At 46.0% G+C, this 25461-nt stretch overlaps 1 protein-coding gene across 2 annotated transcripts in view; it reads left to right on the top strand.

The window, feature by feature from the left end:
- Positions 1 to 25080, top strand: part of GNA14 (G protein subunit alpha 14) — a 209111-nt gene extending 184031 nt beyond the window's left edge. Inside the window, exons 3-7 of one of the 2 annotated variants that reach the window (XM_045469048.1) lie at positions 13787 to 13941; positions 16945 to 17073; positions 19195 to 19324; positions 22913 to 23066; positions 24050 to 25080. In XM_045469048.1, coding sequence (XP_045325004.1) covers positions 13787 to 13941; positions 16945 to 17073; positions 19195 to 19324; positions 22913 to 23066; positions 24050 to 24240 — 759 coding nt within the window. In that variant the 3' untranslated portion in view covers positions 24241 to 25080. The other variant, XM_045469049.1, reaches the window with a different exon arrangement.
- Positions 25081 to 25461: the final 381 nt, after the last annotated feature.

Here is a 25461-nt window from a genome sequence, read left to right as displayed (position 1 = left end):
AAGAATATAACAATGTATGTTGACTGTACTGGAATTAAAATTTAAAAACTTGATAAAAAATTTTCCTGTAAGATGATCTATTTTGCCATTTGGGTCTAAGAAATTTTGCTCTCTATATTTTGAGCCTATGTTATTAACTGCATAGAACTTTAAAACTGTTAGGTCTTTCTGAATCTTTGTCCTTTAAAATATTCCTATCTCAAGTTATGCCTTTAAGCTTAAAGTCTTTTGTGGGTTTTTTTTTTTTTTTTAGCTTTGTGGAGGTATTATTGACAAACCTTATAGTCTACTTTGATTGTAATATGGAGGCTTCAGCTTCCTTCAAGTTAGTGTTTGTGTGGTATATCTTTTTACATTTTTCTACTTGTCCCCCTTTCTGGGAGTTAGCTTCTTATGTTTGGTTATTTCTGTGGTGTGCTGGATGCATGTGAAGAAATAATTTGAGGGTAAGGAAGATACTGTCTTCTAAACTCCAAAATGGAATTTCTTTTTCTTCTCCCAGGTGCCTGAGGATATTCAATTCTGAGATTGCGGTGATTCCATGCTGAGTTGCAGCCCCCTCAGGGCTACCCTTTGGGATCCAAACCCAGAACCAGAGGGCTTTCAAGGGCCTTTGGCCCCTGCTAACCTTTGAATTTCAACCCCTGTCACCCTAGTCCTATGATCTTGAAAAAGGAGCTGCTCCACCTTCCAGAATAAGCAGAAGCCCCAAGGAGAAAGGCTTCCCAAATGCTGGTTCAACTTTTTAGATGCCATTCTTCCTGATATTCCGACCAGTAATTATTTACTATTTCATTAGTTTTATGATACTTTCAAGTGTATTTTTTGAAAATACTTTGTTCATCATTTCTACCTGTCCTTAGTGGAAGAATTGATTGAAATTTCATAGTTGTTCTATACCAAAAGCAGAAGTTTCTTATTTATTTCCTATAGCAAAAATTCTGTCTCTAGTATAGTTGACTGGCATTTTTCTTTATTTTTTTAAATGTTTATTTACTTATTTGAGAGAGAGCGTGAGCAGAGGAGGGGCAGAGGGAGAATCCCAAGCAGGCTCCACCTGGGGCTCGACATGGGTTTTGATCCCACGACCCTGGGATCATGACCTGAGCTGAAATCAAGAGACTCTTGACTGGGCTGCCCAGGTACGCCTAGCATTTTCTTTATAATGTAACATTTGAGATGCGTTAAAAGCTGATCGTAATGGAGCACTGAAATTTTACTTCATAATTTATGTTTAATAGGATACAGAAGTGCAATTCTGGATTTTGATGTAGCTGCCAAAACAAGTAGGGGTTATTGTACAAAAGTCAGCAATACTATGTTACAGGGAACTTAACTTTTTAATCCTATATTTTATTTCAATCTTGTTTTCAAAAAGTTTGCAAAGCTCATAGGTACTACATATGACAATAGACACTTGCAATATTATTAAATTAGATTTTTATCATATAGAATATATTAATATAAATTTTGAATGAAAATGCTTGAATATCTGACAAAAGAACTCTGGCTTCCAGAATACCCTCCCCTCATTAGTAATAAAGTCAATCTTGGAGAGAAAGCTCTGGGCCCCGCAGTCCTGGGAGGTTAATGGTGTAAGAAGCTCTCCCATTGAGGATCTGGCAGAGAACAGGGTTGCCTGCTGGGCTCTGAATTCCAGCCGGAGGGGCTTGCTGGGCTCCACGGGGACTGTCATCTGGGCAGCCGTGGATCCATGCGTGAAAGTAGCAAGGCGCCACTTCATGAAGAGCTCCTTTCATGGTTACCCTGGGAATTTCCGAGTGAAACGCACATGTAGGACATCTGTTTTCTGTGTTCCTCCTTCAGAGCAGTAAAAATGGTGATTTTGTTTGAGAAAGAAATAGAGGAAATGCCAGATATGAGCTCAGTGTTTAAGAAACTGGTCATGTTTCTTGATCTGCTGAATAGCCCCCATCATGTTTACTCTTTTGAGATTTTTTTCTTTGTTACTGAAACAAATGTGTTAGGCAATTTCAATTCAGTATGCTGCTCTAACCTAGGACTCTCCTGAGAACTACAGACCCATTTTTTTCACCCACTTCCTGGACATCTCCACTTAGATGTCAGCCACCTCAGACTCAGCATCTCCTCTACGCGAGTCTGTTAACATTTCTCGAAACCTGATTCCCTTCTGACTTTTCTTCCCCTCTTTGCATGAGGTAAAGTCAGTATTTTTATTATTGAAGTATACTTGTCACACATTAGTTAGTTTCGGGTGTAAACTTAGCGAGTTGACAAGTCTATACCTTATACTATATTCACTACAAGTGTGGCTACTGTTTGTCCCCATACAACTCTACTGCAGTATCCTTGACTGCATTCCCTGTGCTGTGTCTTTCATTCCCATGACTTACTCCTTCCATAACTGAAAGCCTGTATCTCCCATTCCCCTTCACCTGTTTTGCTCATCCCCCCCCCCACCCCTCCCCTCTGGCAACCATCAGTTTGTTCCCTGTATATGAGTCTGTTTCTGCTTTTTGTTTGTTTGTTTAGATTCCACATATAAGTGAAATCATACAGTATTTATCTTTCTCTGTCTGACCCGTTTCACTCAGCATGATACCCTCTAGGTCCATCCATACTATTGCAAATGGCAAGATCTCATCCTTTGTGTGACTGAATAATGCTCCATTGTATACATATTTCACATCTTCTTTATCCATCCATCCATCGATGGACCCTTGGGTTGCTTCAATATCTTGGCTATTATAAATAACACTACAGTTAACATAGGAGCGCATTTATCTTTTTGAATTAGTGTTTTTGTTTTCTTTGGGTAATTACCCACTAGTGGAATTACTAGATCATATGGTATTTCTGTTTTCAATTTTTTTTTTGACGAACCTCCATACTGTTTTTATAGTGGCTGCACCGATTTACATTCCTACTAACAGGGCACAGGGGCCCTCTTTTCCCCACATCCTCAACAACACTTGTTCTTGGTCTTTTGACTCTAGCTGTCTGACAGGTATAAAGTGCTACCTCATTGTGGCTTGATTTGCTTTTTCCTGATGATTAGTGATGTTGAGCGCCTTTTCGTGTGTCTGTTGGCAATTTGTATATTTTCTTTGAAAAAAAAAACATCTATTCAGGTCTTCTGCCTGTGTTTTAGTCAGATACTTTTTTTTTTTTTTTTTTTTGGTGTTGAGTTGTGTAAGTTCTTTATATATTTTGGATATTAACCTCTTATTGGATATATCATTTGCAAATATCTTCTCCCATTTAGTAGGTTGCCCTTTTGTTTTATTGATGGTTTCCTTCCTTGCACAGAAGCTTTTTATTTTGGTATAGTCCCAATAGTTTAATTTGACTTTTGTTTCCCTTGCCTGAGGAGACATGTCTACAAAAATGTTGCTAAGGCCAATGTCAAAGAGATTACTGCCTATGATTTCTTCTATGATTTTCATGGTTTCAGGTCTCACATTAGGTCTTTAATCCATTTTGAGTTTATTTTTGTGCATGGTGTAAGAAAGGGGTCCAGTTTTATTCTTTTGCATGTAGCTGTCCAATTTTCCCAGTACCATGTATTGAAGAGACTGTCTTCTCCCATGGCATATTCTTGCCTTTTTTGTCATAGATTAATTGACCCTATACACATGGGTTTATTTTGGGGCTCTCTGTTCTCTTGCATTGATCTATGTGTTTATTTTTGTGTCAGTACCTTATATACTGTTTGGATTGCCACAGCTTTTTAGGACATCTCAAAGTTTGGGATTGTGATACCTCCAGCTTTGTTCTTTCTCAAGATTGCCTTGGTTGTTTGGGGTCTTTTATTATTCAGTAAAGATCTTAAGATTATTCTAATTTTGTGAAAAAATGCTGTTGGTATTTTACCAGGAATTGCATTAAATGTATAGATTGCTTTGGGTAGTATAAACATTTTAAAAATACTCTTTTAATCCATGATCATGGAATATCCTCTTCTTTGTATCATCTATTTCTTTCATCACTGTTTTATAGTTTTCAGAATACAGGTCTTTCACAACCGTGGTTAAGTTTATTTCCTGGTATTTTATTCTTTTTGGTACAATTGTCAATGGAATTGTTTTCTCAGTTTCTCCTTATGCTACTTTGTTATTAGTATGTAGAAACACGACCAATTTCTGTGTATTAACTTTGTATCTTGCAACTTTACTGAATTTATTTATTCTAATAGTTCCTTGGTGGAGCTTCTAGGGTTGCTTATATATAGTATCATGTCCTCTGCAAATAGTGATAGTTTTGCTTTCTTACCAATTTGGATACCTTTTCTTTTTCTTGTCTGATTGCTATGGCTAGGACTTCCAGTAGTATGTTCAATAAAAGTGGTAAGTGGACATCCTTGTCTTGTTCCTGATCTTAGAGAAACAGGTCTGTTTTTCACCATTGAGTATCAGGTTAGCTGTGGGTTTTTCATATGTGGTCTTTATTATATTGAGGTATGTTCCCTGTGAACTTTGTTGAAAATATTTACCATGAACACATGTTGACTTCTGTCAGATGCCTTTTCTACCTCTATTGGGGTGATATTATGATTTTTACCCTTCGTTTTGTTAATGGGATGTATTAGTTGATTGATTTTTGAATATTGAAACATCTTGCATCTCCAAAATAAATCCCACTTGATTTTTGATGAGTGATCCTTTTAATGTATTGTTGAATGTGACTTGCTAATATTTTGCTGAGGATTATTAGAACTACATTCATCAGGAATATTGTCCTGTAGGTTTCCTTTTTTTGTTGTATCTTTGTTTGGTTTTGTTATCAGGGTAATCCTGGACTCATAGAATATATTTGGAAACTTTCCTTCCTCTTCTATTTTTTGGAATAGTTAGAGAATAGGTATTAATTTTTCTTTAAGTGTTTGGTAGAATTACCCATGAGTCCCTTTGATCCTGAACTTTTGTTTGTTGGGAGTTTTTTGAGTTACTAGTAATGGTCTGTTGAGATTTTCTATTTCTTCCTGATTCAGTTTTGGAAGACTGCCTGTTTTGAGGAATTTATCTATTTCTTCTGTAGTGTCCAATTTCTTGGCATATAATTTGTCCTAGGATTCTCTTATAATCCTTGGTGTTTCTACAGTGTTGGTTGTTACTGCTTCTCTTTTATTTATAATTTTATTTATTTGTGTCCTCTCTCTTTTTTTCTTGCATCTGGCTAAAGGGTTATCAATTTGTTTATCTTTCAAAAAAACTAGCTCTTGGTTTCATTGATCTTTTCTGTTTGTTTGTTTTTAGTCTCTATTTCATTCATTTTTGCTTTAATCTTTATTATTTTCTTCTACCAAACTTGGGTTTTGTTTAATTTTCTTTTTCTGTTTCCTTTAGGTGTAAGGTTAGATGGCTTATTTGAGCTTTTGCTTGTTTCCTGAAGTAGGTCTGTATTCCTGCATATTGCCCTCTTAGAATTGGTTTCACTGTTTAGCAGAGATTTGGGACTGTTATGTTTTCATTGTCTCAATGTAATTTTTAATTTCCTCTTTGATTTCTTTATCGACACATTGGCTATTTAGTGGCACGTTGTTTAGTCTTCATGTGTTTTGTCGCTTTTCTCCCCCAGTTTTTTTCTCATGATTTCTAATCTCATACTGTCGTGGTTGGAAAACATGCACGATACGAGTTCACTCTTCTTAAATTTAATGAGGCTTGTTTTGTGGCCTAAATGTGACCTCTTCTGGAGAATGTTTAATGTTCGCTTGAAAAGAATGTGTTGTTTGGGGATGGAATGTTTTGTGTATATCTGTTATGTCCATCTGGTCTAATGTGTCATTGAAAGAAACTGTTTCCTTATTGATTTTTCTACCTGGACGATCTATCCCTGGATGTAAGTAAAGGTGTTAAAGGCTCTTGTTATTATTGTATTACTGTCATATTTTTCCTTTGTTTTATGTATTTAGACACTCTAGTATTGGGTGCCTAGATACATATAATTGTTTTATCCTCTTGTTGGATTGACCTTTTTATCATTATGTAGTACCCTTCTTTGTCTCTTATTACAGTGTTTGTTTTAAACTCTATTTTGTCTCATATAGATATTGGTACCTCAGTTTTCTTTCTTTTTTTTTTTTTTTTTTTTTTTTACCTCTTCTCTTTGCACGGAATACCTTTTTCTATCCTTTAATTGTCAGTCTGTATGTGTCTTTGGGTCTGGAGTGAATCTCTTGTAGGAAAAATATAGGTAGGTCTCATTTGGCTTGTTTTTTATTTTTAATCCATTTCACCCCGCTGTGTCTTTTGGTTGAAGCATTTACACCATTTACATTTAAAGTAACTATTGATAGGTATGTACCTGTTGACATTTTCTTTTTTTTTTTAATTTTTTTTTAATTTTTATTTTTTTTATTTAAAAAAAAATTTTTTTTAACGTTTATTTATTTTTGAGACTGAGAGAGACAAAGCATGAACGGGGGAGGGGCAGAGAGAGGGAGACACAGAATCCGAAACAGGCTCCAGGCTCTGAGCTGTCAGCGCAGAGCCCGACGCGGGGCTCGAACTCACGGACCGCGAGATCATGACCTGGGCCGAAGTCGGCCGCTTAACCGACTGAGCCACCCAGGCGCCCCAACATTTTCTTAACTTTTCCAGTTGATTTTGTAGTTCTCTGTGCTTTTCTTCTGTTCTTGCTCTCTTACCTTGTGACTGATGACTTTCTGCAGTGTTAAGCTTGAATTTCTTGCTCTTTATTTTTTATCAACTAGAAGTTTTGGGTTTGTGGTTACCATGAGGTTCATGTAGAACATCCTAAGTATATGGCAGTCTTTATTGAGTTGATGGTCATTTGAATTCGAACACATTGTCAAAGGCCTTTTTTACTTCCTCCTCCATGTGTTATGCATATGTTGTCCTATTTTACATCTTTTTATTCATAGTTTTCTTCTAATTATGTCCTTGAAGTCCCTTTAACATTTCTTGTAAGGCTGGTGTGGTGGTGATGAACTTCTTTATCTCTTGGGCTTTTTTTTCTTTTTCTCTCATTTAATTCTAAATGGTAATCTTGTGGGTAGAGTATTCTTGACTGCAGGGTTTTCCTTTCACTTCTTTGAATATACGATGCCACTTTCTTCTGGCCTGCAAAATTTCTCCTGAAAAAATCAGCTAATAGTTTTATGGGGTTTCCCTCGTACATAACTTTTTGCTTCTCTCTTGAAGCTTTTAAAATCCTCTCTTTATCTTTAACCTTTGGCATTTAAATTCTGATGCGTTGTGGACCTCCTTGGATTCATCTGGTTGGAAACTGTCTGTGCTTCCTGAATCCGGATGTCTATTTCCTTCTGCAGTCTAAGGAAGCTATCTGTTCTTTCTTCAAATATGGTTGGGTGTTTTTTGGTTTGGTTTTGTTTTGTCTTGTTTTGTTTTTGCCCCTTGCTCTCTCGTTTCTCCTTCTCGGACCCCTATAATGCAAATGTTTCTTGGCCTCATGTTTTCTCAGTGGTCCTTTAACCTGTCTTCATTTTGAAATTCTTTTCTTTTGTGCTCTGCAGCTTAGGTGCTTCCCCTTCCCCTGTCTCCTGATTGCTGAGCCGTTCTTCTGCATCTGCTCATCTGTGGTTAATTTCCTCTAGTGTGTTTTTTATTTCAGTTACCGTGTTCTTCAATGCTGATTGGATCTTTTTTATATGTTCTGTCCCTTTGTCGAAGCTCTCACTGAGATCCTCCACTCTTCTCTCCAGTCCAGCGAGCATCGTTATGATCGTTAGTTTAAGTTCGTCGTCAGGCATGTTGCATATCTCTGCTTCATTTAGTTCCTTTTCTGTGCGTTCGTCTTGTTCTTTCATTTGGTGCATTTTCCTCTGCCTCCCCATTTTGATTGATTTGCTGTGTGTGTTTCCATGAAGTAGGTACGACAGCTACTTCTAAACCTGAAGGAATGTGTGTGGTCATCCCTTACGTAGACTGTGTGTGCCTTGTGACTTGGGCTGGCTGGCCGGAGCTGTGTCTGGTATGGGGTTGGGGTCCTGGGGCATGCTGTGCTGGGGCTGCACTGGTGGGCTGACCAGAGCTGAAGTGGGCACGGGCCAGGGCAATGTCGGGGCTCTTGACACAGAGGGCGCCCCGGCAGGATAGCTGAAATGGGTGCATCCTGGGGCTGTCTGTGCAGATGGGTCCTGGTGAGCAGCTGGAGCCAGGGTGGGGTGTATGCTGGGGTCCCCAGGTGCTCCATACAGGACAGCTGTAGCTGAAGTGGGCACGGGCTAGGGCGGTCCTGGTGCTGTCTGGGCAGAGGGTGCCATGAAGGGACGGCTGTAGCCGAACGGGTGGAAACCAGGTTGTCCTGGGTGCTCAGAGCAGCGGGTGTCGGGAGGGATGACCGAAGTTGAGGACAGCACTTGCTTGCGGTGTTCTGGGGCTCTGTGCAGGTGGCCGGAACGAAAGCAGGGTGTGGGTTACTCACAGGGTGTCCTGCTGGGGCGGCCGGAATGGAGGCAGGCACGGGCCGGGGTGTCCCAGGGTGCTTTGCACAGGGGCTGCATGGGTGCGGCCGTTGGAGCCAAAGCGGATGTGAGCCAGGAGGTCCCAGAGTGCTCTAGGCCGGGGGTGCCCTAGCAGGCCGCCTGGAGCTGAAGCGGGGCAGGTCTGGAGCGTCCCAGTGTGCCTGTGGCTGTGTCCCCTTGGTGCGGTGGCTGGGGCTGCTCTGGGGTGCACCGCGGTGCAGCTGCCTTGATGGGACAGCTGGGGCCGGTGTGGGCTCGCTGAGGAGGCGAAGTGGCCCCTGGCACCTGGATTCTGCTCCCGCGTGGGTGGCAAAGTGGAGGGCAGACGTAAACCGTGGTGTTCCCCGGTCCTTCCAACCTGGAGAGAGTCCCAGCAGCTCCCCTGCCGTTTTGTGGAGGCTGGATCTTCTATATGCTAGCTGCTCTTTTAAACTGCAGCCTTTTGCCGTGCCCCCGGGGCAGATAAATCTGCTCAGGGCCCTTCAGGACTACCCCTCCCCACTGCACTTGGCCGCGTCGGTGCTGGGGAGGGGGGCGTCCCCGCATTACTGTGTCTCTTTCTGTCTTGCTGTTCTCTGTGCGGTCTCTCTAGCTTCTGTGGTACAGAAGCTGTTCAGTCAGCCCTCAGTTTTGCTGTATAGATAGATGTGGATTTGGTGTGTCCCCCAGGGGGGTGCCGCAGGGGAGCTGAGGGACTTCCTACCCTTGCCATTTTAGACCTTCAGCTCAAGGAGCCAGTCTTTTGAGAGAGAGAGAGAGAGCACAAGTAGGGGAGAGGGGCAGAGGAAGACAGAAAGAGAATCCCAAGCAGGCTCCACACTCAGCCCTGCGCCCAACACGGGGCCCAACCCCACAACCCCGGGATCACGTTGTCAGCGGTAATCAAGAGTCACACGCTCCACGGACTGAGCCACCCAGGCGCCCCAAGGGGCCAGTCGTAGACAACATAAAAGTGTTCCCACGTTGCCTCAGGGGCCCTCTGCTCCTCGTGCGCCCTAGTTAGAATGTGCTCATCAAAGTGTTCCTGCTGTGCTTGGAAGTGTTTCACCAGGCCATGGGAAAATATGTATAAAACCCCACTTTTTATAACACACAGACATCGTTAACAGTACAGCAGTCATTCATCCTTCGTTTTTTATTTTATTATTTTGAGAGAGATTGCGGGCATGCGCAAACGGGAGAGTGGCAGACAGAGATGGAGACAGAGAGAGAATCCCTAGCAGGCTCCACTGTCCGCACCGTGGGGCTTGAACCCATGACCCGTGAGATCATGACCTGAGCTGCAGTCGAGATTCAGATGTTTAACCGACGGAGCCACCCAGGCCCCTCAAAGTCATTCATATTTCAATAAAATGTATTTTAAAATGGGTCACTCACTTTCTCACTCCTCTCCACCCTTCACAATATTTTTTCCTAGAACGATCCACAGGGGTCCACAGGACCCACAGTGGGCGGTGGCTGGGCCACTCTCCCTCCCAGCCAAACTCATGTCCTCGTCAGGCCATTCTCGATCAGGTGACAAAATGATATCCGACCGTAGAACCTTTCCAGATAAATAGAGACCACGGAGGCAAGTAACTGCGTGATGTGATCCTAGATGGGGCAGATAAAGGGCATTAAGAGGAAAACTGACAGGGGTGCCTGGGTGGCTCAGTCGTTTGAGCATCCGACTTCAGCTCAGGTCATGATCTCGCGGTCCGTGAGTTCGAGCCCCGCGTCGGGCTCTGGGCTGATGGCTCAGAGCCTGGAGCCTGCTTCCGATTCTGTGTCTCCCTCTCTCTCTGTGCCTCCCCATTCATGCTCTGTCTCTCTCTGTCTCAAAAATAAATAAATGTTAAAAAAAATTTAAAAAAAAAGAGGACAACTGACAGACTTTGGGGAAGGTCTGAAGATGATCACAATATTGTGTCAATGCTACGCTTCTTGCTTTTGGTCATTACACTGTGGTTTTTATAGTCCAGGGTCCTCGTTTTTAGGAAATCACACCAAAGTCTTTAGCAATGAAGAGGCATTGGGTCTGCAACGTCCCCTCAAGTCCTTCAGGTGGCAAGGCTATGTGCGTGTGTGTCTGGAAAGGGGATGGATGATAAGGCGTGGCCATAAATCGTCAACATTGGGACAATCTTGAAAGGCACAGAGGAACTCTTCTACCATTTTCCCCATCTTACATTATTCCAAAGTAAGTTTAAACAGCATGATCTCAACAGGTGGGAGCCTTAGCCAGGAGGAAAGCTCTAAACTTGGAATACGTCTGGGCTCCTTGAATTCACTGGGTCCCAAATCCAGTTCCCAATTGCTGGGTTTGTAAGGAGACTGAGGTCCCTTCTCCTTTCAAGCCCGGGTCCCTCCATAGTCCCCTCACTTGGCTGAACAGACACTAGATCTTGCTCTCCTGGCTGAGCTCCCCTGGTTACCTGAAAGCTCAGATTTGTCTTTCCACAGCCTCTGTAACCCCTTCCCTGCCCCCCCCCCCCGACTGGGTGCCCATGTAGAAGCCTACATTCCTCTGGGATATCTCACTGGGCTGCATTTTTTCTCTCTCTCTCTCTCCTGCCAGAGTCAAATACTGGACTTATCCATTGTAACACGGGCCAGTCAGAATAGAGTCGGTTGTGCTCCGGAAATAAACTGCCCCCACAGTTCAGCTTACTTAGCACAATGAAAGATGATTTCTCACTCATGCTAGGTGTCCAGTGTGTTGGGGGAATCTCCGCTCATTGAACTTGCTCAGGAAGCCCGGCTGATTGAGGCTCCATCTTGTCTCCTGACCATCACCACCGTAGATGAAAGGGAGTGTGGTAAATTACTCAGTGGCTCTTTAAAGTTTCTTTCTAAAAGAGACAAGTGTTGGTTCCACTTCTGCTTCACCCTCCGTGAAGTACAACTCTCCATGACATTTGTGAGGAGGGGAGGTGGGAATATTTGTAACATCCCGATGATTCTCACAGTGCTCTCTCTCAGGAGTTAAGCTGAGAGTAGTAGTTATATTTAGGGGGCACTGGCTGGCTCAGTCAGTGGAGCATCCAACTGGATCTCGGGGTCGTGAGTTTGAGTACCACGTTGGGTGCGGAGATGATCGTTTTACAAGTTAAAATAGTCCTATTTAGGAGAGCAGCCTAAGAGGCAGGCATCCCTGAAGCAACGATTCCGCCTGCCTGCCACCAGGGGCAGAGTGACAGACTGGCCAGAAATCACCCGAGCGTTTCCTACTCTGAGACACTTTCTTGTCTCCGAGCTCCTCTGTGCTCTTGCTGTGACTGACACGGGCTTCTGTCATACTGTCCTCAAGTTCTTTTGCTGTTATTTTCTCGTGATGTTCTGTTAGGTAGATTTTTTTTTTTTATGTGCCCCAAATGTTGGCTAGATGCCTGCATCACTAGAACACCTGTTATTTGCCAGGCACTGCACTAGGTTCTGGGATATAAGGACAGGGAAGACATTGGCTCTGCCCTTGTGGCATTTCCTGACCGGTTACGAAGACGGGGAAGAAAACAGACACTTTACGTAGAGCCATGCCCCAGGTGGGAAGAGATCACCAGATTGTACGTGGGAGGAGGAGGGTGGTGGGAGGCAGGGAGGAAGGAGAAGACAACCCTTTGGCTCCCTACAGACTCTGTCCATGTTCTCCATTCTTCGTTCTCTCTGGCTTAGAGTAAGGCAGGTGATGTCCAATGTGCTTGTGGGCGGATTGGAAGTCATGGTTTAAAGGCTATCAGCGTGCCCTCTTTTTGCAAACAAATATTTATTAGGCGTCCACCACAATGATAAGGCTAATTTTGCTCACATTTGGCTGGTACTTACTAGCTTTAAATCAGACTCCTTGAAAAATCGCTGGCTTCTTTCACAAACGAGGATGCCGAGATCGGTAACCATTGGAGTCTTTAAAAGTCCCAGCTGCACTAGTCGAACTTGAGCTCCTTATTCCCAGCCCGGGGCACTTCCCACTGATCCATTCTGCTTACACCTGTTTGAGATTCTACACCCGGGGTCTTCTACCTGCCAAGGACCAGGCAGGACCTCCCACGGTCCAGGCAAAGAGTTTATATCCACCCTCGGTGGGTGGGGTGCAGAGCCATGCTGATGTCATCCCAGCCCTCGGTTTTGCCCTGAGCCGAGTGAATCTGTAAGATCTCCCTTTTCTCCAGCTTCCTGTCGGGCTGTTAATGAGGATGAATAATGCAAGATAGGAGCAACTTTTCAGGGAGTACCGTATAGACTCCAGGAGATCACAGCTGCTAAGCGGATGCTTTGCTGACAGCTGCCAGTGGGTGGCCGGCCCTGCGTGATGTCATTGCCCTGAGATGTGGCAGGACGGCAGAGCAGAGGAAAGGTGGGGTTCCCGTCTCCTTCGGCAGGATTCTCTTGTCCGCTGCAATATGCGGCCAAGGGATGGGATGTTGGACCTCTGCGGCCAACACGTGGTCGTGTTGAGGATGTAACCCAACCTTAGCATTTTCATTGGCTGAGGTTTGGTGAGAGGTGTGGCCCCGTGCTTGCCCTACATGGATTAAATGAGATAATGTGTGCGTACCTCTCAGCACATGCAAAGTGGGCAATACATGTTAACTGCTGTAATAGTAGTAATTACAGCCATGGCAATCTTAACAAGTACGGTAATAATGGAGCAGTGGTGTAGGAGCAAGAGTTATTTAATGACAGTAACGACAAATATCACGATATTACAGCAATCATTGGCATGGGGAGTTGCAATGAGAGCGGTTCTGCAATGGGAAAGGGTCGTATCAGTGATGCGTGATGATAAACAGCAGAATGGATGGGAACTCTCTGCACTTCCTCTGCTTTGCTCTGAACCTAAAACTGCTGTAAGAAATTAAGTCTAAGTTACTGAAGGAAAAAAAAAAAAAAAAACAAAAGAAGGGAAAGAGGACAAAGACAGCAGACTGACATCGAATTGGCTATTCTCTGAAGGCACGGCAGTCCCTTACTGCACGGAGGTGGACCTCCTTCACCACCCCACCCTTGTACGCCAGGACAATAAAAATGGTTCTTTTCAAATTGCCCTGCGATGCAGACGCCCCGATGACAGTGAGGATCCCTCGCGCTTGGGTTTCTCTGTTCACAGTTGGGTATTGAACTCTGGTGAAACTGGCCCCTGGGTCCCGCTGGGACCGAAAGCCACGGGTCTTGGTCTGTCCGTGGCTCTGCTCGGTTTCAGCAGCCACGTCGTCTGCACCGTAGCTGAGTGCCTGCCTGCGAGCGGCTCCCCTGGAGGGCCCCCGGCATCTAGTGAGATCTTCCCGGATCCACAGACCGGGGGAAATCTTGTCCCCAAGTCACCAGCGGGGTGGCTTCCTTTGCCTTTGCCCATTGAAAGCATCTCTCTCCTTCGCTTAGGAGAATGCCCAGCTCATCCGAGAAGTGGAAGTGGACAAGGTCTGTGCGCTCTCCAGGGACCAGGTGGAGGCCATCAAGCAGCTGTGGCAGGACCCAGGAATCCAGGAGTGCTACGACAGGAGGAGGGAGTATCAGCTCTCGGACTCTGCCAGATAGTGAGTACAGAGCCCGGCCTAGCCCCACGCGCATCGGGCACACGTGGCCACGCTTCGAGGAAGCTTCTGGCTGGGGAGGAACTAGCTGCCTATAAAACGTGGGCCCTCGGTTGCAACACTACCTCCTTCCCGCTTGTCAGCGTCCCCTCTGACTTCTTGGTGCGTCTCTTACCACCCCCGAAAAACTCTGTCCTTGTCCACGTTCACCTTTCGTTGCTGTGTTCTAAGCCTCTTTTTCTTTTTTTTCTTAAAAAAATTGTTGTTAACGTTGACTTATTTTTGAGAGAGAGCGAGAGAGCGCACATGTAAGCAAGTGGGGGAGGGGCAGAGCACGAGCGAGGGAGACACAGAATCCGAAGCAGGTTCCAGGCTTTGAGCTGTCAGCGCAGAGCCGGCCGCGGGGCTCGAACTCACAAACCGGTGAGCTCGTGACCTGAGCCACAGTCGGTCGCTTAACTGAGCCACCCAGCTGTCTCTTTTTTCAACAAGAAGCTCAATCCAATACGGGCTCCCTTTGAGGGGACTCATCTCATTTGGGGTGCTGGAATTTTCTGACTTAAATACGGACCACCACTGCTTCTGGATTCTACTTTCCTCTTCTCCGTATCCCTCTGCCTTCTGGTTTCCTGATCAGTAGACAGCAGGTCCAACTGTCCTCAAATCTAAAATCAGAGTGAAACCAATTTGACAATAAATTTCATAGTAAGAAAAAAAAAAATAATAATAAAAAAAATCAGAGTGCAGACCAGCAGTGAAATAGGCCCACGCCCGTGGCTGATCTGGTGCTTCCCTCTAGTGGGCAAGACGGGTTCTGCAGGCCCAGTGCACGCAGGAAGCTCAGTCCGGGGGCCCTTTGCTTATTGACTCCCTGGGAAGGCCTGCACACTATATTTTTGATTCATAAAGCTCTAGTTTTAAATCATTAATCTCTAAGGAAAAACGAAACAGATGGTCCTGCACGCAAACTATCCCGTGGAGATCACAGCATTTCATCGTCCTAAGAATTTCTTGAGGCCGTGCCTCTCTGTCATCTAGGTCACTGGACAAAACAGATCTATCATATTCCTTCTTGAAGAGGTGATGATTCCTGCTTCTGCATCTCAGCTCTTTCCCCTTTGCCCCATGTCATCTTCCGTCGTCTGAGGGCCCCAGAATTCTTTGCCCTTCCCCGCGGGTGCATCCCCTTCCCTTCCGGCGTTGCCCTTGCCCTCTGAGCTGGTGCGGGGAGGTGGTTCACCCGCATCGTCTGGACAAGGCAGTGGTCAGGAAAGGAAACCTGAAATCTAGAGGTCCTTTGATGCGTGTGCCCGGCCGAGTGTCCAATGCCATTAACCCAGGTTTGCACAACCACCCTGAGCACAGGAATATTTAGCTGCAACAGAGCAGTCAGTTAGGAAAAGGAAATAAAAGAAGCCCAGAGAAGGTGTTGGGTCAGCTCAGAAAAGATCCAGAAGGAAGGAAGGCGGTGTCCCAAGGAAGAGGACAGACTGCCATTGGCAGCTGTAGAGTGAGACAACCTCAAGTCAGTGAAGCCATCTCCGGTCCTTCCCTGAGACAGCCTAGTGTCATCGGCTTCTGTGAAGGTCCTGGGGAGTGGCCGGGGCTCTTGATGTAGATCCATTTGGAGGAGACCCGGTGGAGCCTTGAACACCAGAGCTCACGCGCTGGCAGGAGTGTAGGGAACAGCTAGGTGGACAGGGCTGCAGACAGAGTGGCCCTCAGAAACCCGGTGTTGCCCCGCCTTTGGACTTGGCAATATTCAAGGCGCTTGTGCAGCCTCCTTGGTCCGGGTCCGTAGTTGTCATCCGCTTATCGGGCCAGGCGTTCCCTCGACAGAACTTCAGTGTGTGCCTGCTGTGGGCCAGGCACCGGGGCAAGAGCTGCAGGTACAGCCAGTGCTCTCTGTCCTCAAGCGACAGACGGTCTGACGGAGTGTGGTTTGCTTCCTTGGAGTGAGGGCTGCACGGTGAATAGGGTTGGCCTGGCCCCCCCCCCCCCGGGATCCCCTTCATGCCGCCTGCTGGGCACCGCTATCCTAGCCCGGGTCTGTCTGCGCAGGGAGAAGACAGGGCCAGACCTTACTTTGCGGCGGCCTCCGAATCACCACCTCCATCGTTAGCCAGGGCCTGGTTACGGTCCTTTTTCTCAAAAATGCCTTTTTTTTTTTTTTTCAACGTTTATTTATTTTTGGGACAGAGAGAGACAGAGCATGAATGGGGGAGGGGCAGAGAGAGAGGGAGACACAGAATCGGAAACAGGCTCCAGGCTCTGAGCCATCAGCCCAGAGCCCGACGCGGGGCTCGAACTCATGGACTGCGAGATCGTGACCTGGCTGAAGTCGGACGCTTAACCGACTGCACCACCCAGGCGCCCCTCGAAAATGCCTTTTAGAAAGGACTTAGAGCTTAAAAAAAAGGGTCTTCTCATTTGACCACAGAAAGAGTGATTTGTTTTCGGCTTAGGAATTTAATGTATGGCCAGAAATCATCTGAGACCGGTTTTGGCTTCTTGTGGATGTTCAGCTTCCCAATAAACAGTAAACTTTTTCTTGTGAAGGAACTTTGAGATGGCCTGTTAATACCTTTATATTCTCATAGAAACTCTAATTCATCGAGCAACGCCCTTGAGAACAGCATCTACATTCTACACTGTTTGTGGAGGGGGGTGAGTGTGGGATGGGGGAGGGTCAGCGAGCCCATCCCAACAGCCTTTCCTTCCAACCCGCCGGCTCCCTCACTGGCCAGCCAGAGAGAGAGAGCTTGGAGCCTGGAGGAAGAGATGGCATGATTTACAGTTTTCCCAGGGGCTCATGGGAGCTTCTGATCCACATTCCCTCCCAAACGGTCACAGTTGGGGTGGGGTGCCTGGTCAGCACCAGGTCTCAAGAAATCTTGGCTGGAATCCTTGAGCCTGGCGGGGCGGGGGGGGGGGCGGTGCAGTGAGTTAGGCTGACTTCCCCGATGTCTGACACAAGTCTTGGCGCCTTGCTGTCTGCTCTCACAGTTACCTGACCGACATTGACCGGATCGCAATGCCATCCTTCGTGCCAACCCAGCAGGACGTGCTTCGTGTTCGCGTGCCCACCACCGGCATCATCGAGTATCCGTTTGACTTGGAGAACATCATCTTTCGGTAAGACTGTCTCCCTGATGTGGTCCATTAAGAATCTATCCGGTCTTGGAAGTCCCCAAATTAAGTCCGTTATTCCTAAAAGCGGTTACAGCTCCTAGAGCTGTATGACCCTGTCCGTCACGAGGTGTTTAGAATTGTGATAGGTCTCCGCTCCTAGAATGGAGAGGAACTCCCCTTCCTGTTCCCCGTAGAACATAAAAGTCTCCTTACCTAAGTCTGGAGTGATTCCTGTGTGTAAAACACATGCATACATAGATGTATACTTCTGTAACCACAAATTGAAAACACTGATGTCGTTTCCCTAAATTTGACTATTTCTCTTCCCTTATATTCCCTTCTCTAACATCTATTTAAAAAAAAAAAAAACAAAGAGCCAACACAAAAGTGTGTATTAAAAATTACTACTGGGCACCTGGGTGGCTCAGTCGGTTAAGCGTCCGACTTCGGCTCAGGTCATGATCTCACGGTTTGTGAGTTCAAGCCCCGCATTGGACTCTGTGCTGACGGCTCAGAGCCTGGAGCTCAGATTCTGTGTCCCCCTCTCTCTCTGACCCTCCCCTACTCATGCTCTCTCTCTCTCTCTCTCAAAAATAAATAAATGTTAAAAAAAGATTAAAAATTACACAATACATATAAACTATTTACAGCTGTGTAAAATGTATGAATTCCCACATATAAATATAGGAAGTACTTTTAGGATGACTTAAGTGGACCTTCATTGCATCTAATTATGGCAACAAATTAGTAATATGGTACATATGCCCAGCATTGCAAATTTCAAAGCAATTCTATATCCCTTGGTTCCCATGTTCCTCCTTAGGGCTAATTACATTATGCTTTTCCAGTGGAGATGGACACAGGTCCCACCCTGCCACACCCAGGCCGTCTGTAAACCCTGTTCCATCTCAAGGCTTCGGAGCATTGTTGCTCTGGTCGAGCCCCTTGAAAATCTGCATCTGGGGGTGCCTGGGTGACTCAGTCGGTTGAGCATCTGACTTTGGCTCTGGTCATGATCTCACGGTTTGTGAGTTCGAGCCCCACGTCGGGTTGTGTGCTCGTAGCTCAGAGCCTGGAGACTGCTTCGGATTCTGTGTCTTTCTCTCTCTCCCGACCTACTTTTGCTCTTGTTGTTCCCCCCTCTCTCTCTCTCCAAAAAAAATAATAATAATAAACTTAAAAATCTGTATCTGAATGCCATGAATTTGTGAACACAACTATTTCAGAATCAGTGCTGCTTGCTACTTGGAAAACTGGTATCTGGTCCACAGATACCACCATCTTTGGCCCACATGGTGTTTTTAAACAACTTTTGAAACTTGGTCCATTTTGCTTAAAACACTTGATAACTGGTTTCTCTGAAAGGTTGAGGGTACGGTCATGGGGTGCGTTTCTATCCAGCTGCATGGCAGTCGACCCTGCAGACAGGGCCCCTAGCATTCTCGAGTTGCCTGTTGTTGTGCTTTGGAGAGACCCACTTGACTCGTTTCCAGAAACTGCCCGACTGCTGGAGCGTTCGAGCTCCGGGGCCATCTTGGGGCTATGACTCTGAAGTCTTTCCTCAAGACACAGAGGAAGGCCTTGGGTTTCCATATAGGACGGAGGAAACTTGTAGGTCTTTATAGGGCAGAAGGGGTGGCATCCACCTAAGGCAGAGAGGATTTCTGGAGAAATCTGAGGAGTGGTGAAAAACAGGCGGGGGTGAGGGCCCGAATCCGGCTGAGTGGACCTGGAAAACCGCCCACCTTTCTGCCCCTTGTGTGTCTGGTGTCCTGACACTCGGCCGTGGTTCGAGCAACAGCTAAGTGGATGCTTGTGCTTCCTGCCTGGACTGTTGCAGCAGCTTCCAAACCAGCGTCCCCGAACAGGCTCCCCCCGAGTGACCTCTACATCTGTCTTCAGTAACTCTGCTTGCATCCTGTGCCTCCTTTGCTCTAGGAAGCATCCAGGGTTCCTCACTGCCTCATGGAGCAGTGCTCACACATTCTAACCGTAAGGCCCCTTTTTGCTCGAAAACAATTACTGAGGACCCTAACGAGCTTCCACAATATAAGGACTCCTGCCCTTTTTTCCTAGAGAGCCATGCATGCCAACCTTTGAATGATCTCTGTTCCTGTTGAACAGGATGGTAGACGTTGGTGGCCAGCGATCTGAGAGACGGAAATGGATTCATTGCTTTGAGAGCGTCACCTCCATTATTTTTTTGGTTGCTCTGAGTGAATACGACCAGGTCCTGGCCGAGTGTGACAACGAGGTACGCTGGGCGGGGAAGGGGACGGCTGTGGAAAACGGGGACTTTTTCTGCAGTTTGCAAGAAGCCCGCGCTCTGGACTCCGTTCTTGAGGCTAAGCCGGCTTGGCTGGTCCAAGCGTGGTCTCTGGCTTAGCAGCACCGCCATCATCTGGGCGCTTGTTGGAAATGCGTGCCTCGTCAGTCAACCCAAACTGAATGAAATACACGGGGAAGCGGGAGAATCACTGGCCTAGAAACCTGGTCCTCAAAGTTGGATACGCACTGCCATTCCCCGGGGATCATTGCGAAAAACCTGGCACCTGGGTCCAACTCAGGATTCTGGTTCAGTTGAGGTGGGTGTGGGCTGAGCCTGGGATCTAAGCTCATGTGCTTAGAGTCCCTGGAGACTTTGGTTCTCAGCCGTGGCTGCATATTGGGACCCCTTGAGGAGTTTTAAAAAAGACCATCTTTTGGACGCCACAGGAGAGATTCGTATTTCCTGGGTCTGAGTTTGGAGGTATCTTTTCCAAGCCCTTTATGGGTACTAACATATAGCCAAAGTTGAGCAATGTTACTTCTTTCTTTTTTAAGACAATGCTTATTTTTGAGAGAGGAGAGCACGTACAGGCAAGCAGGGGAGGGGCAGAGAGAGAGGGAGGCTAGAATCCGAAGCAGGCTCCAAGCTCTGAGCTGTCGGTGCAGAGCCTGACACGGGGCTCGAACCCACAAACCATGAGATCATGACCCGAGCCGAAGTTGGATGCCTAACCGACTGAGCCATGCGGGTGCCCCAGAGCAATGCCATTTCCAGTAAATATAATGAGAACAGACTTCCCAACCTCCATGGTGCACCCTAATTAGGTCCCTAACTGAGCTGGCATGGGGAGTGGTGCCAGATGCTTGGAGCTGTTCGGACCTACCCCAGTCAGGCATCCCGTGTCCCCTGCAAAGTTGCCATAGTCCTAGCTGGGTCAAACTCCATTAACTGTGTCTTCCCAGGAAGTGGGGAGAGCCATTCCTGTCACTTCGTTGTGAGGTGGAGGTGTGCTCTGTGGGACACCATTGTCCTCCCCTGGTCTTTTCCCCACCCTTGCACGACACATCCTGACCTCGTAGAAAAATGTCTCTTGCTTCTGGGTCGTGATCGTAAAGCAGTGAAGAACTCTGCCCAGGATTAGGCAATCACCAAACAAATGGGATCTTGTATTTCTTGAGAGCAGACCTTTCTCTGTGGAGCACAGTTACATTAGCTAATTAGTGGAGGATTAACCCACTTACTAGCGTCATTGTGCAGAGAAACACGGCAATCCTGGCTGCCCCCCAGCTCCTCCAAGGGAGACATTTTGTTAAAAAAGCAAAAAAGGCGTCATGTTATCAATGTGAAAAATTAGCTCCCAATTTGTCTCGGGATTACTTAATGATGTTTCTCAGAAAACTCCAAAGATCATTCAGGTGCACAAGGGACCAACGCCTCAGCCCTATATGTGTAGAAATTAGACATTTTCTTTTTTGCCGAAAGTCACAAGGTATCTGGAGAAAGATTAAGTGGCTGCCACTCAAACCTTCCTATCCCAGTTGTAATTATCTGTTGCGTCCCCTCCCCGGGCTGCATAGGAATTGTTTCTTCGTATACACTAGACCCTTGAACAACACAGGTTTGAACTGCATGGGTCCACTTATACGTGGGTTTTTTTCCCCGATAAATACAGTACACTAAGTGTATTTTCCTTACGATTTTCTCATTGCTTTTCTCTAGCTTTGTTGTAAGAATATGGTATACGACACCCATAACATATAAAATACGTGTTAATCGATTGTTGGTGACACTTCTGGTCAACAGTAGGCTACCAGTAGTTAAGTTTTGGGAGAAGTAAGAAGCTATATGCACATTTTCTTTTTTTTTTTTTAAGCTTATTTATTCTGAGGGAGAGAGAGAGGGACCAAGCTGAGAAGGGCAGAGAGAGGGAGAGACAAAATCGAAGGCAGGCCCTGCGTTGTCCGTGTAGAGCCCAGTGTGACGCTCGATGTCACAAACCATGATATCATGACCTGAGATCAAGAATTGGAGGCCTAACCGACTGAGCCACCCGGGTGCCTGTGTGTGCACATTCTCGACTCTTCCAGTAGGTCAGCGCCCCCGCCTCCTGCGCTATTCAAGAGTCGGCTGTGTTGTCTTTCCTCGGAGATCATTACTGAAAAGATAATAAATTTTTGTTAAGCTTTAAAAACAACTGAGGGACGGGGCACCTGGGTTGCTCAGTTGGTCAGGCTTCTGACTAAGTCGGCTCAGGTCATTATCTTGCAGAGTGTGAGTTGGAGCTCCAAGTCGTTGGGCTCAGAGCTGGTAGCTCAGAGTCTGGAGCCTGCTTTGGATTCTCCCTCTCTCTCAAAAATCAATAAAAACATTTTTAAAAATTAAAAAAAAAATACTAACAACTGAGGGGTTACCTATCTGGTAATAAATGCCAGATCTTAATTCCCAAAAGGGTACCGAGCAAGAGAATGAGTCCCAGTGTACAGGACTTGTAGGCAAACAGATTTACAGCATGTTCCTCCGCAGTGGGCATGCAAGGCTTTCCTGGTTTTGTCTGAGCACTTCCCTCTGTGTAAAGGGAAGCTGCTGTTTCTTTACTCTTAGAGCAGGCATGCCTGGCTGGCTCTGTCTGTTGAGTGTCTGACTTTGGCTCAGGATATGATCTTACAGTTTGTGAGTTCGAGCCCCGCATTGGGCTTTCTGCTGTCAGCCTGTCAGCAAAGAGTCTTCTTCGGGATCTTCTGTTCCCCTCTCTTCACCCCTCCCTGGCTTGCGCTCTCTCAAAAATAAAGATTAAAAAAAAAAAACCCTTCAGAACAGAGTACTATCTAGAACAATTATTGTCACCAGATGAGATTTGTATGTGCCCTGTCTACTCTCCCTGAAGTAGGAACATTTGGTGTATTCTTGCCAATGTCAAATGTTAAGAGATGTTGACGGTGTTTCTACATAATTTTGATCAGGTCCTACTACGACATGGGCTTGGGATGTAATTTAAACTTGTGAACACCACTATGCTCATCCATCAAATGGGGACGCTGTGCCCCAAGTAGAGCTCCTCCGTATTGCCAACACGTGAAGTGTGTCAGCAGCGTGCGCTCCCCGCTCTGCCCATGTCCACAGCGTTCCTCTGGGCGGCGGCTAGGCTCCAGGAGCTTCCCCCTCATGGTCTGGGAGCCCAACCCCAATGACACAGGGCTTCCGGGGTCTAAGTTACTCACTTCCCCCACTCAGTAATCCCAGTAATGACCCAGAAAACTTTTGTCAAATAGGATAGGAACTTTCTTCCAAGTTTCACGAAAGCCTTTCTTACATGTGTTTATTTGCTGTGCCACAGAACGCATACCGAAGAGAGTGACTAAGAGAGCCGGCGGGGGTGTGGGTGTGGGGGGGGGAAATAGAGGCCGGAGACCTGGTATCCTGAGGGGCCCCAGGTGCTCACCAGCTTCAGCAAGGACAGTGATATGGAGCCGGTAGCTGGGTGAGGGGACAGATGGGCGGGACCAGACATTTCGGCACGTTGCTCCCAAAGTACCGTTTTTCTTATTAACCCTAAGCCCGTTGTTTCTCGCTTAGAACCGCATGGAAGAGAGCAAAGCCTTATTTAAAACCATTATTACCTACCCCTGGTTTCTGAACTCATCCGTGATTTTGTTCTTAAATAAGAAGGATCTTTTGGAAGAGAAAATCATGTACTCTCATCTAATTAGCTACTTCCCAGAATACACAGGTGAGTGTCCATCTTGTTGACTTCCCCGGGCATCATCCAGCATTATTGGTCAGGCCCCTGGGCCCCCCCTGCCCCCCGATCTGCCTCTAACACCCTTTCTCACCGAAGCTGCAGGTGCATCACTGTGTTTTGCCTCAGCACCTCCACGCATGCCAACACCTTTTGTGAACTTCACCCTGTTCTCCAAGACCCAGCTCAGGCGCCTCCTCCGGGAAGTCCTTCTCACCCTCGCGGCACCCTCGTCTGCATAGGTGTGCCTCCCGCGTGCTCCCCTGGCAGCGGGGGCTCACTCTGTTGTCCCCTGGCCTTCGTCCCTCTGTGTAGTGTTGTCCGCGTGGGCAACTCCCAAGGCAGAGACTGTGCCCGCCCTGCCTTTCCGGTCTCTGTCCGAGTGCCCGGTACTACTTCTGTGTATGTTAGTGTGGCAGTCCCCTTCCTAGGCACAGGGTAGACAACCATTTTTATGAATATGACCTACCCCTGGCTGGAAAGTTTATATCTTGTTGCTAAGGATTTCTGGTACAGGAGGTCTCGAATATCAGGAAGTGTGATACTGATGTTTAGGGTTTTAGCGTCCTATGACCAAAAGGTCATAGCTGCAGTGGCCCTATCCGGTAGAGCCCTCACGTGTTAAAATGAGACGTGGGGGTCTAATCATGTTCCTGTATCCTTCCTTTCCCTAGTCCTAGCTCACTTCTGTCTGCCTCTGTGGTCCAAATCCAAAAGTTAAGTTGGCTATTTTTCAACAAATTGCTTTAAAGTACAATTTTTAGATGGCAGTGAACACTTTAAAAGACTCTTTTATGAGATATAATAAAATAGAATGAAAGTTAATGTCCCCAGGTCAACTATCCTCTAGAACTAAGACAACTGAAAGAAGGATCCCATGCAAGAGCAAGACCGTATCGAGAATGATTTGGGGGAGGACCTGTTGGTTGGTCACTATCTTTCTTCTTTATTCCTGTAACTACACTCTTGACTAGGACCAAAGCAGGATGTCAAAGCTGCCAGAGACTTTATCCTGAAGCTTTACCAAGATCAGAATCCTGACAAAGAGAAAGTCATCTATTCTCACTTCACGTGTGCTACAGACACGGAGAATATCCGCTTTGTGTTCGCTGCCGTGAAAGACACGATTCTCCAGCTCAACCTGAGGGAGTTCAACCTGGTTTGAAAGCTGCTGTGCACTTCTCACCCACTCCAGAAGACAGGATTTGCAAGCTCCTCACATATTTGCAAGTGCTTGTGACGTCACGGAGCCCGTCATGCAGGCCACGGGGCCAGGTGTCGGACCTTACGAGATATTTGAGTGTGGCACCCTTTTTCAAAGTCTTGATTCCCAAATTGTTTTTATATTTCTTTTCTTGAGTTTTGGCTCTAAGATTTTGTGTAAGTTTTGAATTTGATATTTTATAGAATTTTTAAAAGCCACTGTGATTTATGTTTTTTTAAGTGTGTTTAATAGGCATTAACACATCATGTAACAGAGGCGTCTGTTAGTTTATAGATCATAACTTGAGACCTCTAGGATGAGTTTGGGTGATATTTTCAAAAAAGAAAATTAAGGGGTTTGAAGCTTTTTATTAAATCTTGTAATTTAGAGATTTTAGATTGTTTTTCTCTCTCCATGCTGAACTATGCATTTAACATGCCATCAAAGATTTTTTTGGTTTTGTTTTTTTGTGTTAAATATCTTTAAGCCAAACTGATGACTATAGTAATATATCTAACTTAGTTTTGCCATAATTTGATCACATGCAGCCAAAGTTGACATAAGTGGGCTCAAGATAGCATACGTGCTGTACTGGTAAAAAAATGTGTGTGTGTTTTATGTGTGTATATATATACATGACCAAGTCTTGTAAACTTACGAAATGGCTAAAAGCCTAAACTGTTTAACCAGTGTAATGCAACCCCTGCCAAAGTTCTGATGGCCACCACAGTTTTGCTGTTTGAACCGTGTATGCTGTGCCTGAGGAGGCTAAGAATATACCATTCTGCCATTAGCATTGAATTACGTTGTGTTTCTTTGAGCTGGTCGTTGACTGATGGGTCAGCTCCTAAAAAGAAAAATGCTGTGACTTTAATAGTTGGTAACTCAAACTTTCTACATGTCCTTGCAGGAGAGGAAAAGTAAATTTCCTTTTACGTTCTAGCTTCCTGGCTGAGATCCCCCCCCCCGCTGTAAAACAAACAAGCAAAACAGATTAACAGGAGAAAGCCCAGGAGTTTAATAGTATGTATGCCTCCTGTACACATTAGAGGTCTCCAGAAGAACTGAACCACTTCCCAAACAGGCCAAGCTCTCACCTTGAGTACCTTCTTCAGCTAAAGACCTAAGAAAGATGTTGGAGGAGGAAGAACCTCTCATAGGTGGCTGTCAGGCAAAGCACAG

This window comes from Leopardus geoffroyi, chromosome D4 (genome assembly GCF_018350155.1).
Source record: "Leopardus geoffroyi isolate Oge1 chromosome D4, O.geoffroyi_Oge1_pat1.0, whole genome shotgun sequence".
In the NCBI taxonomy this organism is placed as follows: domain Eukaryota; kingdom Metazoa; phylum Chordata; class Mammalia; order Carnivora; family Felidae; genus Leopardus; species Leopardus geoffroyi.
This window is presented reverse-complemented; position numbering and strand designations above follow the sequence as displayed.